This window comes from Miscanthus floridulus, chromosome 11 (assembly GCF_019320115.1).
Source record: "Miscanthus floridulus cultivar M001 chromosome 11, ASM1932011v1, whole genome shotgun sequence".
Classification (NCBI taxonomy): Eukaryota; Viridiplantae; Streptophyta; class Magnoliopsida; order Poales; family Poaceae; genus Miscanthus; species Miscanthus floridulus.
The window spans coordinates 87,787,115-87,801,115 of NC_089590.1; the positions used below are offsets into that span (position 1 = coordinate 87,787,115).

At 47.3% G+C, this 14,001-nt stretch overlaps 1 protein-coding gene and 1 pseudogene across 2 annotated transcripts; one reads left to right on the forward strand and one right to left on the reverse strand.

Moving 5' to 3' along the window:
• The first annotated feature begins 926 nt into the window (after nt 1–926).
• LOC136490621 (blue copper protein-like) lies at nt 927–1,770 on the forward strand. 2 transcript variants are annotated; one of them, XM_066486829.1, is made up of 2 exons: nt 927–1,168; nt 1,279–1,770. In XM_066486829.1, the coding sequence occupies exons 1-2, from the start codon at nt 1,003–1,005 to the stop codon at nt 1,602–1,604; spliced, it is 492 nt and encodes a 163-aa protein (XP_066342926.1). In that variant the 5' UTR covers nt 927–1,002; the 3' UTR covers nt 1,605–1,770. The 2 variants fall into 2 exon arrangements, with proteins under 2 accessions (XP_066342926.1, XP_066342927.1); XM_066486830.1 differs by having other exon boundaries at nt 927–1,159.
• A 780-nt stretch (nt 1,771–2,550) lies between these two features.
• LOC136492381 (helicase-like transcription factor CHR28) lies at nt 2,551–10,902 on the reverse strand (annotated as a pseudogene).
• Between the last annotated feature and the right edge of the window lie 3,099 nt (nt 10,903–14,001).

Genomic DNA, 14,001 nt, shown 5'->3' on the forward strand with positions numbered 1-14,001 from the left:
AGACCAGCGAACGAGGCCACTATCATCATAAACCAACACATTGCTTCTTTAGTTTGCATTCCATTGTTGTGACGCACAAACAGTTTTGCTAGTCAATGTTTCGAATAGCAGTTCATGGTTGGAAGATGGAGGAACAACTGTAGATTATATAATAATAGCTCCCAAATGTTGTTTGGGCATTCACAATGCAGCAACCTCTGAATAATGCTACTGAAGATGGTAGAGGTTAGCGGGGGATGCAACCTATATACATACAACTTGATAAAAGGATAACTCTGACAACTACCTCCAATAATTAGATGGATCGCAGTCACGGTACGAGTATACTAATGCATAAAGTGAAGTACATATTTTAGTCCTGCTTCATCGGATATTTGGCACATATATAGAGTATTAAATATAGACTAAAAAATAACTAATTACACAGATTGTGACTAATTTGCGAGACGATGTGGTGCTACACCCCCTTAAATATATGCTAGCTAAGTAGTCCCTGCCCCTTAAATACATAGATTGCGACTAAGTAGTCCATGATTTGACAATGTGGTGCTACAGTAAATATATGCTAATGATGAATTAATTAGGCTTAATAAATTCGTTTCGTAAATTAGTCTCCATATGTGCAATTAGTTTTATAATTAACTCATGTTTAGTCCTCCTAATTAACATCCGAACATCCGATGTGACATGGACTAAAATTTATTCCATGGAACCAAACACCCCCTTAATCTCTTACTATACTAGTATATAACAGCAAAGGACTCATCAATCAAAGTGTCAAAGCACTAACTAGCATAATCATGCCATTCTGTTGGCGGCGATGCAAATGGGACACATGATACGGGCAGCCTGTTTGTCGTCATCCACGATCCAGTTCAACCACCCTACGGGGAGCTCCATTTATTTGCAGGCCAGCTTCACCATTCGTAACTGCAAGCAGCATCTCTCCAACTCCCCTGCAGCTAGCTAGCTCCCAGCGCCTCTTCCATAGGTCCTGCGAGAATGTCTGCGCTACTGGTGAAGGCTTTGGCCGCCCTCGTGGCGATGGCCGCCGTGGCCGAGCTCGCCGCCGCCAAGAACCACACGATCCAGTGGTCCGTGAGCGGGAACTACGGCGACTGGTCGTCCAGCAACGCCGTCAGCGTCGGCGACACCGTCGGTGAGCCGAGCGTGCTCCCGATCGAATCCTTCCTGTCTATACTGTAAATGTACTGTATCTGACTCACTGACTGAGTTTGTACGCACGCCGCCGGACGGCCGGCCGGCTTGGCGCTGCAGTGTTCACGTACGGGCCGCCGCACACCGTCAACGAGCTGCCGTCGGAGGCGGACTACAAGGCGTGCAGCTTTGACAACTCGGTGTCGTCGGACCAGAGCGGCAACACGGCCGTCACGTTCGACAAGGCCGGCACCAGGTACTTCGCCTGCGCCGCGGCGTCGCACTGCAGCCAGGGACAGAAGGTGGCCATCACGGCCGCCGCACCGGGCGATTCCCCGGCGCCGAAGCCCAAGGAGAACTCGGCGGCGGCGGCGGCGATGGCCGGGCTCGCGGTGAAGCTGGCGCTTGGCCTTGGCGTCGGAGGCGCCGTGCTTGCTGCCTTCTGAGCGCGCCTGGTTCTCGCTGGTCCGTGGTTCAATTCAGCTCGTGCTGCTGTGTCTTGTGTCTCCAGTTAGCTAGCTCTTTGATATGCTGTCATTGCTGTGTGCGCGTCTGGTGCTATCGTTGTGTTGTGATGCAATTCATGAGACTGAAATTTCACTGGAAAGCAAATGTCCTGAATGTGTATTGTGTAGTTCTTGCAAGTTCGTTGCTCTTACCATGGCGCTCTGGAATACCACACCATGCGTCCATGCCACAAGTCCAAAACAACACGACCAGGCCAAGTGGCCAACCATGCATCCTTTTTACTCTGGCCAAGGATTGCACCAGAGTTCCTTTAAGGATACCATAGTTCTGACAAAGTTCATGCAGAAAAGACAAAATAAGCCTAATAACCTGAGTACCTGTGAAGAGTTCCATTACTAAAACAACCAAAGCTACTATGGAATAGCACCATTGGCCTGCCACAACATCCACGGCCGTGCAATCAAGCAGAACACACATTAGCTCTGCAACATTGCACACAGCACAGGCCACAGCAACAACCAATTAACGCACTGGCAGCATCTACAAGACTACAACCGCAAAAATGACGGCATGGTGGCAGTGAGGCAAGTAGACAGAGATCTCCATCTTAGGATTGCCTCGTCACCCATAGAGAAACTTGACATCTTCTTTAGTGAGCTTTCTGCTAAATATGTCCCCTTCATAAACACATTTTACATTGGTTCTCTTCGTCTCCTGACAAAATATACGCACACATTTTCAACGAGAAACTTAAAGGAGAGGGGGTTAGAAAGAGAAGTTTGTAATGCAAGTGTTGTTATTATTAACTAAATTGACACTGTTATGAACAATGAGGAAAGAAATTAAAGTAGGACACTGGTTTGCATATATTCAAATTTCATTTTTTGTGATTGTAAATTACAAGTGAACCTGAACATTTTGCCTTTACTCTTTTAGATCCTAGTAAAATGTGTTACATTCACAAAAACAGTAATTTGCATGCCCATTGTGCAGAAGAATAGCCCATGACTTTAGAAATAAAATTGTCGGGAATAGTAAGGTACTACATACCTGCCACTTTAGAACGAATTCTTCAATCGTGCCTTTAACAACTAAACGGTACACAGTTACCGGACGGGTTTGACCAATTCTATGAGCTCTGCCAATTGCTTGATCCTCCATAAAAGGGTTCCACCAAGGATCAGTGATGATGACATGTGAAGCAGTAAATAGGTTGAGGCCAACACTGGCGGTGACGACGGCAGCGACATCGGCAGGTGCCAGAGCCGACGACGTTGGTCAAATGCGGCCTCGGCGTGCGGTGGTGTGACGCGAGCGGTAGAGTCAGGTCCGGCTCTGCGTGGCCCGATCGGAGGGGGTGGCGGCTGACGCAGCTGTGCGGCTGCTACGTGCAGCCGACGCGTCGATGCCCCTCTTAAGGGGCTTCCGTGGGTCGCCGGGACAACGGCGATGGCGGTGAAGGCTGGCACGGGTCCGGCTTCGCGACCCGACGAGTGTGCTAGAGGGTTCTTGGGCGAAAGCCTTGGCGACGGCGACGTCGTTGGGCGCCGCTTCCCTGTTGGGGGCGTCGTATTTCCCCACTGGCATGTCTTCCAAGGGTGAAAACTCAGTCCACTTTGGACGTGCGATGGTGACGCCATTGGCGTCACTCCCTTCTTGAAGGCGTCGCATTTGGATTATTGTCGCGGTTTCGATGCGGGGTGATGGTTTGCGTTTGGAAGTCGGAGCTGCTCTTCGGTGTTTGAGCTTGGCAACGATGACCGGTGGCGGCCATTAGCTTCAGACCCGTCAGGGGGTGACTAGTGGGTGGCCTGCCATGGGAAGTCGGAGCTGCTGGCAGCTTGGCTTCCATGCTCGGCAACGATGACCCATGGTAGTGTGTCGTGTTTGTGCTCAGCCGCGTCGCGTGGGGTGGTTAGCCCTTCGGGTGCATTTCTGGCATCTCGTCCGGCTAACCTTCTTGTACATAATATTCTTTCGGCTTAATTGAGCGGCAGAGCTCCTGCCTTTTGTTTCAAAAAAAAAAAAACACCAGCGGCTTTCAGAGACACAAGCAATACTGTCACCTGAAGAACAAAAAATGGTTCTATGTATTAGCTGGTGAAATGTTAAAGTCTGGGTTTGTGTTAAAGACTTTCAAACAGTTCAAATTCCTGCTACAATAGAGCAAAGGAGTAAGGACCTCTGGGTTTCTGTTAAAGTCTTTCACTGCTTCGTCTCTGGCTTTCCGATTCATCTTCCCATCAAGCCTCCTGACTTGTATACCATTGCTGTTCAATAAAGGCTGCAGAAAGTCCAGCATCGTGGTGAACTGGGAGAATACTAAAACCTTCTCAGGAGCTGATTCAATTGTACTTGATTCAATATTACTATCGCTCTCAGTAAAGGCGTGCTTGTTCACAATTGAGTTAAGTATATCGATTATTGCTTTCATCTTCGAGGAGACATATAACTTCTCTCGAATATTGTAGAACATTGTTCATAATCAATTCGACTTTTCACAAGACAAGGATGGTCACAAGCAAGATGATGTTCCTTCAACAGTGCTAGGATTTGATTAAAGGTATAGTCCTGTAGTGTGAACAGCAAATCAGCATCAGATATTTTGTTCCCAAAGTTCTGGAACAACCATAACTTTTATTGAAAGTGACATGAACACTGGATAGGACTTGTTAATTAAAGGTATTGTGATTTTTGAATCAAAAGTGGTATGAATAGTAAGGGTAAATCTAAGAAAGGATATGGACTTGATTTAATTAGACACTTTTATCCAAACAAATATCTCCACATATAACGGGTGCTTTGGAGACCATATCCTACTGAGTACGGGCATCTATTGACTTGAAGGAGTAAAAACCAGAACTTACCATCAATATTTCTTTATAGCATTGGACAAGCCACGAGTAGAATTCTTGCTCTGCTGGGGTGAAAATTATTTCTCTCGTCTGAATTGTCTTTGGTGGCAGTTTAATGATTGGTTCCCCCGTCGATGTGTGTGTCCATATGCAACTTTTTTTAAAGTTCATCATCGATAGAACAGCACAATGGATGAAGAACCGAGGTAAAACCACAGGTATTGAAAGAGCATATTACAAAGTTGATAGAAGCAAAAAATATGAAACTTCCTTAAGAAAAATCATATAGGAAGCACTGAAAAACAGCATCCAAATAAAATCAATGCGCCTAACATCAGTTTCCACACGCAAAAAAAAAAAAATCAGATTCTTTTAATTATGTATCTCCCTAATTCGGTTTTTCCAGTTTTATGATACCCTTTTTTCTTGAGGAGGTTTTGTGATATCCTTCATAGTGGTTGTAGTTAGTCCTAAAGAAATGAAAAACAATTATACTTAAAACAAGCTGAGAAGCTGGTGAAGTTAATTTGTCATCCACAGTATGCTCACTTCAGAGGCAGGTAGAATGCAAACGTATATAATCATAAAGCTAGTGTTAAGAAAAAGACACGGAACTGCAGGCGTACACGTACTACAGTTTTTTGGAAAATAAAATTTGTTGGAGCAGTTTTTAGGTCATTTGAAAATGTTTTTAGGTTAAAACCAGGCCCAAAAACTGCACATGCAGTCAAAGCACATTATCTCACCTTCCGTGCGTTGCAGACAAACTATTCCCCACAATAATTCAAGTTTTGTTTTGCCATGACTTGCATATGTAGATTTTTTCTCCTTTAGCAAAGAGCGAAATGAAGTGTATTCAGAATATGGTCTATATTTCAAGAAGCGCAAATAACTGTAGAGATCATCAAATTTATTTTGCACAGGTGTTCCTGATAGGCACCATCTCCTTTCAGCTTCCAGTTCCCAACAAGCTTTGGAGACCAAAGAGTCGCTGTTTTTTTAATTCATGAGCTTCGTCGAGAACAATTCTGAACCATCTTACCCCGGCAATCGGATTGTTTTTATGGCCATCTGGAGCACTTGGTTTCTTCTTAGCTCGCTTTTTTCTGGAATTGAAGTGTTGCTTGACCATCTTATATGTGGTGATCACAATATCATGCTTAGTAAGCTCTTGTGAGTCCATGATCCTTGAACATCCATGATAAACAAGAACAGACAATTCGGCATCCTTTGTAATCTTCTGAGACAACTCCTTGTTCCATTGTGTCACAATGCCTTTCGGGCACACCAGAAGTGTTCCTCCTGCTAGCTTGGCCGTGGTCGAGATTCTATCCACAGCACGTGGCTTAAAATTGGTGACATGATGTGCTGATTTTTGATGAAACAATAAATCCTTGGGCTCCTTGTTGACAATAGTGGCTTCTCTATCTGAATCAATAGACATGAACTTGGACTGCTGAGCCCTCTCCTTCAGAATAAGAGCAATCACTTGTATTGTCTTTCCAAGTCCCTGTTACAACAGGCGGTAGTTAGTTAAATAGGGGGTCTGGTATATTGATCAATGGCTATAAGCTTGAAAGTCAGAAATGACCTGCTGATCTGCCAGAATTCCACCAGCACAATGTGAACTTTTCTCCCGGAAAAGCATCCAATCTAGTGCCATTTTCTTTAAGAGAGGAAATGATCATACAAATGAACAAGGTACTTGTCGGTGTTTCGAGTAAACACCAACTAGTAAATTTGTATTTGTTACGCGTTAGACCCGGATGGTGTGCTAAAAGACATACGGTTTATATTGGTTCGGACATAATGTCCCTACGTCCAGTTTGCTGCTGTTGCTCGTGTTATTAGCACTGAAAAGGTTCGTAGTAGGGGTACAAACGGTCGAGAGAGGGACATGTCCCAAGTCTCTAATGGAAATGTCGAACGAGTACTGAGAGCTCGGTTGCTGCTCAGCTGTGTGTAATGTGGTGTGTGGTGTGTCGAATTGATCCGTCCCTTTAGTAGGGTGCCCTGCCCTCCCCTTTATAGACCAAGGGAAGCAGGGATTACAAATGAGAGGAAGAGGAAAAACTAGAGGCAGAGAAGGTCCTTCGAATGTGCCGAGTCTTCCTTCCCCTTTGAGCTTGTCCTGCTGACATGGCAGACGGTGCCAGGGATGGCACATTCGCTGATCCTGATAGGGTCGTGCCCTAGCTTCGTTCAGCAAGTGGTCACGTCTCATCCCACTCCGACGGACGGCGCGGCACACCAGGGTGCCGAGCCGCGACCCTATGGGGAGAAGACGGCGTAAAGGACCCATGTTCCTTACTGTAGATAACATGAGTTTCCTTCTTGGACCGTAGCGGTTGTCGTATGTTTCCGTCAGGATTCGTATCCGAGGGCAAATGCCGGCGTCCATAACACTGTAGGACAAATGTCGGCGCCCACAACATTGTTTGGGCTCTGACATGCCTGAAAGGGCTTAAAGCGTCTGTCTGGTCATATCCTGACGGTACTTCCCTACAGGTGTGCAGGGTATGGTCCTCGATATTGCGGTTGACTTGAGTGCCCCGCCTTATCTGCACGCGTAGTTATGAAGGAGTAGCGCATAGACGTCGGGTGAGGCGGAGTCTGCCCTGAACGTTGGGCGAGGCGGAGCCCAGACCTCAAACGTTGGGCGAGGCAGAGCCCAGCCCGAGATGTTGGGCGAGGCGGAGTTCAGCCCTCGGACGTTGGGCGAGGCGAAGCCTGCTCTCGAACGTCGGGCGAGGCGGAGCCTAGCCCTCGGGCGTAGGGCGAGGCGGAGCCCTGCCCTCTGGCATCGGGCTAGGCGGAGCCTGCCCTCAGACGTCGGGCGAGGTGGAGCCTGCCCTCGGACGTCGGGCGAGGCAAAGCCTGCCCTTAGGGGTTGGGCGAGGTGAAGCCAGCCCTTAGGGGTTGGGCGAGGTGGAGCCAACCTTCGGTCGATCGGGCAAGAAGTGCAGTTGCATTCTTGTCTGTTCGGAAGCATCAACGTTTGATGGTTATTAGCTCCTCCTGCTTGGGTACCCTGGTATTCGGTCCCCGATAGTAGCCCCCGAGCCCTCGGACGATACGGATAGAATCATCCGAGGGGTATTTCAATTCATTAGAGGGTGCACGCGAGTGCACCCGACGGGTGTAGCCCCTGAGCCCCCGAGTGATTCGGATAGAATCACCCGGTGGGTATTTCGATTCGCCAGAGGGTGCGCGCGAGCGCACCCGTCGGGTGTTGGCGCACCAGGTAGGCCTGGATGGTGTGCTAAAAGACATAAGGTTTATACTGGTTCGGGCAGAATGTCTCTACGTCCAGTTTGCTGCTGCTAGTTGTGTTATTAGCACTGAAAAGGTTCGTAGTAGGGGGTATAAACGGTCGAGAGAGGTACAGGTCTCAGGTCTCTGATGGAAAGGTCGAACGAGTACTGAGAGCTTGGTTGCTGCTCAACTATGTGTAATGTGGTGCGTGGTGTGTCGAATTGATCCGTCCCTTTAGTGGGGTGCCCTGCCCTCCCTTTTATAGATCAAGGGGGAGCAGAGATTACAGATGAGAGGAAGAGGAAAAACTAGAGGCAGAGAAGGTCATTCGAATGTGCTGGGTCTTCCTTCTCCTTTGAGCCTATCCTGCTGACATGGCAGACGGTGCCAGGGATGACACGTTCGTTGATCCTGATAGGGTCGTGCCCTGGCTTTGTTCAGCAAGTGGTCACGTCACATCCCACTCCGGCGGGCGGCGCGGCACATCAGGGTGCCGAGCCGCGACCCTATGGGGAGCAGACGGCGTAGAGGACCCTTGTTTCTTACTGTAGATGACATGAGTTTCCTTCTTGGACCGTAGCAGTTGTCGTATGTTTCCGTCAGGATTCGTATCCGAGGGCAAATGCCGTCGCCCATAACACTGTACGACAAATGTCGGCGCCCACAACATTGTTTGGGCTCTGACATGCCTGGAAGGGCTTAAAGCGTCGGTCTGGTCATATCCTGACGGTACTTCCCTGTAGGTGTGTAGGGCATGGTCCTCGATATTGCGGTTGACTTGAGTGCCCTGCCTTATCTGCACGTGCAGTTATGAAGGAGTAGCGCATGGACGTCAGGCGAGGCGGAGTCTGCCCTGGACGTTGGGCGAGGCGGAGCCCAGACCTCGGACGTCGGGCGAGGCGGAGCCCAGCCCGGGACGTCGAGCGAGGCGAAGTTCAGCCCTCGGACGTCCGGCGAGGCGGAGCCTGCCCTTAGGGATCGGGCGAGGTGGAGCCAACCCGCAAGGGTCGGGCAAGGTGGAGCCAACTTTCGGCCGTTCGGGCAAGAAGTGCAGTTGGGTTCTTGTCTGTTCGGAAGCATCAACGTTTGATGGTTATTAGCTTCTCCTCTTTGGGTACCCCGGTATTCGGTCCCCGACAGTACTAGGAAAAAAAAGATAAGAACGAGTAGAGTTCACTGTATAGATCCTTAAACTTCACGGGGTTCCTAAACTCAAGAAATGCACATTTAAATACCCAAGCCTGTATAAGTGGACCAACAAAGATCTTCCTCTTATTAAGGATATTTTTTATGCCTTCAGATAAATCATTACCTTTCTTAGCATGCCACAAAATGTTTGACAATTGACTTGGCTTTGAACCTGCCTTATCATACTTATTAATAAAGCTTAAGGGTCCACACACAAAAAAAAAGAGATTAAGGCTCTGCAAGTACATTACGACATTGGCACTATCATCGATGTGGCATTTAAGTACAAATATATAAAAATACGGATTATGAGAATATATTATATTTAAGTGCAAAGAGTTACATATTATGAAAATATTTTTCATAACATATCTAACAATGTCAATCTTATATTGCTGAGTTAAAAAAAAGTTTGATTTCGGACAAACCTAGATGAATTTATTTCCGATGGAAGTGTGATGTCCTTTCATTTCCTCAAAGGAAAATAGTGCTCCATGTGTTTCTTTTATACCACCTATTAGGATTTGGAGAAGTCTCTAGAAATGTACTTTAACTATCAATTTCTTTTGCAATATAATATCAATAGCTAAAAAATTGATGTTTAATAACAATTTCAGTTAGTCCCCACTTTTGTTGGTGCTCCCCTAGCGGAGAAAATGAGTTCGGTGTGCGCCCTCTGGGGCACTCAGGCCTTTGGCATTTCTGTATATAAACTTTTATTTCTATTGTAATTGAGAGGCAGAGCTCCTGCCATGTTTTAAAAAAAACAAAATTGATGTTTTTCGCGACCATGCCTTGGCATGTTTTTCATTAAGCAGAAGCTGACATTTTTAAACATAAAGAGGCACGGTAATCTCTAGATTTCCGAGGCACAAGCACCCAGATAGCACGAGATCAATTTTTTCATACACTAAGCTTGACTTTTCGTGTTCAATTTAGGCCGTGTCCCAGGTGCAGGACATGGAACTTTCTCTACTTTTATAAAACTTTTATCATCCCTCTTCATCAATATAGAGTCATGTCAGCATATTTAATGTATATGAAACCCTGATGGAGACTGTCCTTATGACGTGTGACTTTTCAAATCCTAACACGCCCTATGAAAAAAAAGGGGGCACCTGACAACTGAAACTCACCTGATACTTGTAAAGGGGTATTGACATGACACCCTCAGGCAGATCTTGTTGCTGACATTTTCGACGGATGGACTGCACAAGGGGGGAACGACTCGGGTAAACGGAGAGCGCTATGATTCTTACATTGTCACAGAGAATGCATCTAATTCTAATGCATTACCACGAAACCGTGTGTGTGCTTCGATGGACCAGAGATTGCATTGCGTACCTCGAGGTATTCCTGGTAGACATCTCTCTCGCTATGATGAGAGAAGGCTTCTGCTTCTTTCTCTGGTTGGCTTTCTTTGACGGGGCCACCGACAAATTCAAAGCCATTAGACCTGGATGGAAACAATGACGGCGTGACACGATGACCCAGCGTGCGAGGGCGTGAGCTCCCGGAAAGAGATAATTGCCGAGACAGCAGAACGATGTTCGAGGGCTGGCCTCCATCAGCACGGGCGTCGTCACCTGCAAGTTTAGAGCAAGGGAAAGGATGATCTTGTCAGTAACACAGTAGTTTGGGACTTTGGTGGCACTGGCAGTGGGCGGTGCCGCAGTGGCCATCGAGATGCATGCCGACATGACGAAGATGAGATGAGAGAGCTGGGAAGAAGAAGATGCCAGTATTATATACTAATGCTCCATTGATGCTCACCAGCGATGGTTGGTCGATGTCTCTCTGGCGTGGCGGAGGCGGCGCCGGGGGCACTGGGTTCGCGGCAGCCGGGCGCGGCCGGCTCCGTCTCGCCGCGGCTGGGCACGTCCGCCCGCGGTGGGCAAGGGCGCTTGAGCTCAGCAGGCAAGCGGAACCGTGCCAAGCAGCGCCGCGCCTCGGCTGCGACGTGGGGCGGCACCGGCATCTCTGGCACAGTCGCACTTAGCGGCGAATATTTGATTAGTGTGGACTGGAGTAGGTCTAACAAAATTCCCTATATATCATCAAAAAGCTACACACGTAACACATCCCAAAAATGCCATCGAAAAATAGCATTCCTTCGTTGCTATTGGTTTTAATTTTGTTAAATTCGCGTGCCATCTCGTCACATACATCGAAAAATAGCATTGGGAAAAACCAAAAGCTTTTCATTAGCGGTGCTATTAGTTGACCCCATTTAAATTCTCAACCTAATAGTCATCAATATCAAGATATGCATCTTCACTGTTGCATATGTGTTCATCTCTATCTCTATCTCTACCACTAATAATGTATCAGTTGTAAACTTTTCTAACGCCACACAAAAACTGTCTACTACATTCATAAATTATGATACGTAAAAAAAAATACACCTAAAGCCATTTATCCTCTAAGACAAAGAGACGAGTTCCACTCTGACCTGTCATTTCTCTCACTCACTTAGACCCAACGCACCGGATCGCTGGAACCAAACCTTCTCACTCATCCGATCGCTCGTCCCATCCCGCGATCACCCCACGCGTGACCCTTCCTCTCCCCCGACGCCCCGTCTACCACACGAGCGGACTCCGCGACTCCTCTCCTCTCCCCCACGCGTGACTCGCAACTCCTCCTCTCCTCTCCCCTACGGACGAATCCTAGACGCAAAGGCATGTAGACTACTCTGTGTTCTATCATCTACTGTTGTTGTCTCTTCTCTCCCATATTAACTTTGTCCCCCACTTGCTCCATGATTAGATCTGAAGAAGCTCTGAATGTATGTGCACGCACACATCATGGTTGCGTACAGTTTTGGTACGTACTGATTTGAGTAGATCTGAAATTTGTAATGGTTGGTAGCCTGTGTCACTCATTTCTAATACTTTGTTTTGATTAATCACTGGTTTGAGTAGCTTATTTGTGAAAACATCTTAGAATGTTCTCTGAACAAAGACACTTAAATCATGTTGTACATGTTAAGTGCAGTTTATTCTGCAACATTACAGTGAGATTCTTGGTTGCACTTCATAATTGATGCATGTGGTTTTGTCTCCTCTGGACATTGTGGAAGTGATGGGGTTGATGGATATGTTATTGTTGGTGACTTGTTACTGTTTCATACATACAAAATATATGCATGGATATCAATTTTAGCTGGAGGGAAACTGTGGTTTGCCATGTGTTTCTTATTTGGGTACTCCACAGGTGGAGCTATTGTTTTGAAGGTAAAGCAAAGCTGCACTCACTTTAATGATTTGAATGAAATGAAATAACATGTCTTTGGTTAATTGTTGTTTTCTTGAATTTTCAGATAGTCAAGGAATGTTTGAAGCAATTAACTACGATTAGTTCAACCTCATGGTCTTGGACACGGTGCTACCGCTGCCGCCTCGCCTCGCTGCAGCAGCTGCTGCCTCGGGCAGCGCCGTCCCGTCCCCATCTGAAAGCTCTAGTTTGGTTTTGGTGAATTGATGAAACCCTAAGTGCTAACTTAGTTTATCAAGTGATCATGAGATAGGTAGCACATTCTAAGTGGCGAAGCAAATGAAGATCATGACATGATGATGGTGATGCCATGGTGATGATCAAGTGCTTGGACTTGAAAAGAAGAAAGAGAAAAACAAAAGGCTCAAGGCAAAGGTATAAATAGTAGGAGCTATTTTGTTTTGGTGATCAAGACACTTAGAGAGTGTGATCACAATTAGGTTCGATAGCCATACTATTAAGAGGGGTGAAACTCATATCGAAATACGGTTATCAAAGTGCCACTAGATGCTCTAACTCATTGCATATGCATTTAAGATCTAGTGGAGTGCTAACACCCTTGAAAATGTTTGTGAAAATATGCTAACACATGTGCACAAGGTGATACACTTGGTGGTTGGCACATTTGAGCAAGGGTTAGGAACTTCACCGGCGGAGTGTCCGCCTGTAGAGTGCGGACAGTTCGATGGTGCCACCGGCACCCTAGACAGAAAAGACGGAGGTCACTATAAGTGACCGAACACTGGTCTCTGAAGGACCGGCGCGTCCGGTCAGTAGCAGCAGAAGAAGCGCAGCGTCGGTCGTCGACCAAACGCTGGCGCTGAAACGACCAGACGCTGGCTGGCTGTGTCCGGTCACACTGACATGGTCATGCACAGGGGAGTCACCATGTGACCGGACGCTGGGTGAGTCTGGTCAAGCATGACCGGACGCGTCCGGTCATAAAAAGTCGTCTCTGGATGCTTATTGGAAATGACCGGACGCTAGGGTTCAGCGTTCGGTCACTTTGAGCTGCTGCGTTCGGTCATCACTTGACTGTTGAAATCGGGCGATCAATATTTGAAGAGAGGGGACACGTGGCACGCATCGCGTGACCAGACGCCGAGGTCCAGCGTCCGGTCAATATGATCGAAGCGTCCGGTCACCCCATGTTGTGCCCAGTGAAGGGGCACAAGGGCTCTATTTCGTGGTGGCTTCTATTTAAGCCCCATGGCTGGCTCAAGCGCACTCTCTTGGCTATTTTGTATTGACATAGCAACCTTGTGAGCTTAGCCAAAGCCCTCCCAGTCATCCCCATCATTGATTCATCATCTTTGTGAGATTGGGAGAGAATCCAAGTGCATTGCTTGAGTGTTTGCATCTAGAGGCACTTGGTGTTCGTGTTTCGCTGCGGGATTCGCTTGTTACTGTTGGTGGTTGCTGCCACCTAGACAGCTTGGAGCAGCGAGGATCATCGAGCGAAGGGTGGTGATTGTCTCTGGCTCCGATCGTGGTGATTGTGAGGGGTTCTTGACCTTTCCTCGGCGGAGAGCCAAAAGGTACTCTAGTGAATTGCTCATGGCTTGTGTGATCCTCATCTTGTGTTGGTTGTGTGGCACCCTATTGAGGGTTTGGCGTGTGATGCCAATTAGCTCGTGAACCTCCAAGTGAGTGAATCGCCACAACGAGGAGTAGCTTGCCGGCAAGCAAGTGAACCTCGGTAAAAAATCATTATGTTCATCATTTGATTCCGAGGTGATTGGTCTTCATTGGTATTCATTCTTGTGATTGTTTGGCTCCTTCCTCGACATAGTGGTATAAA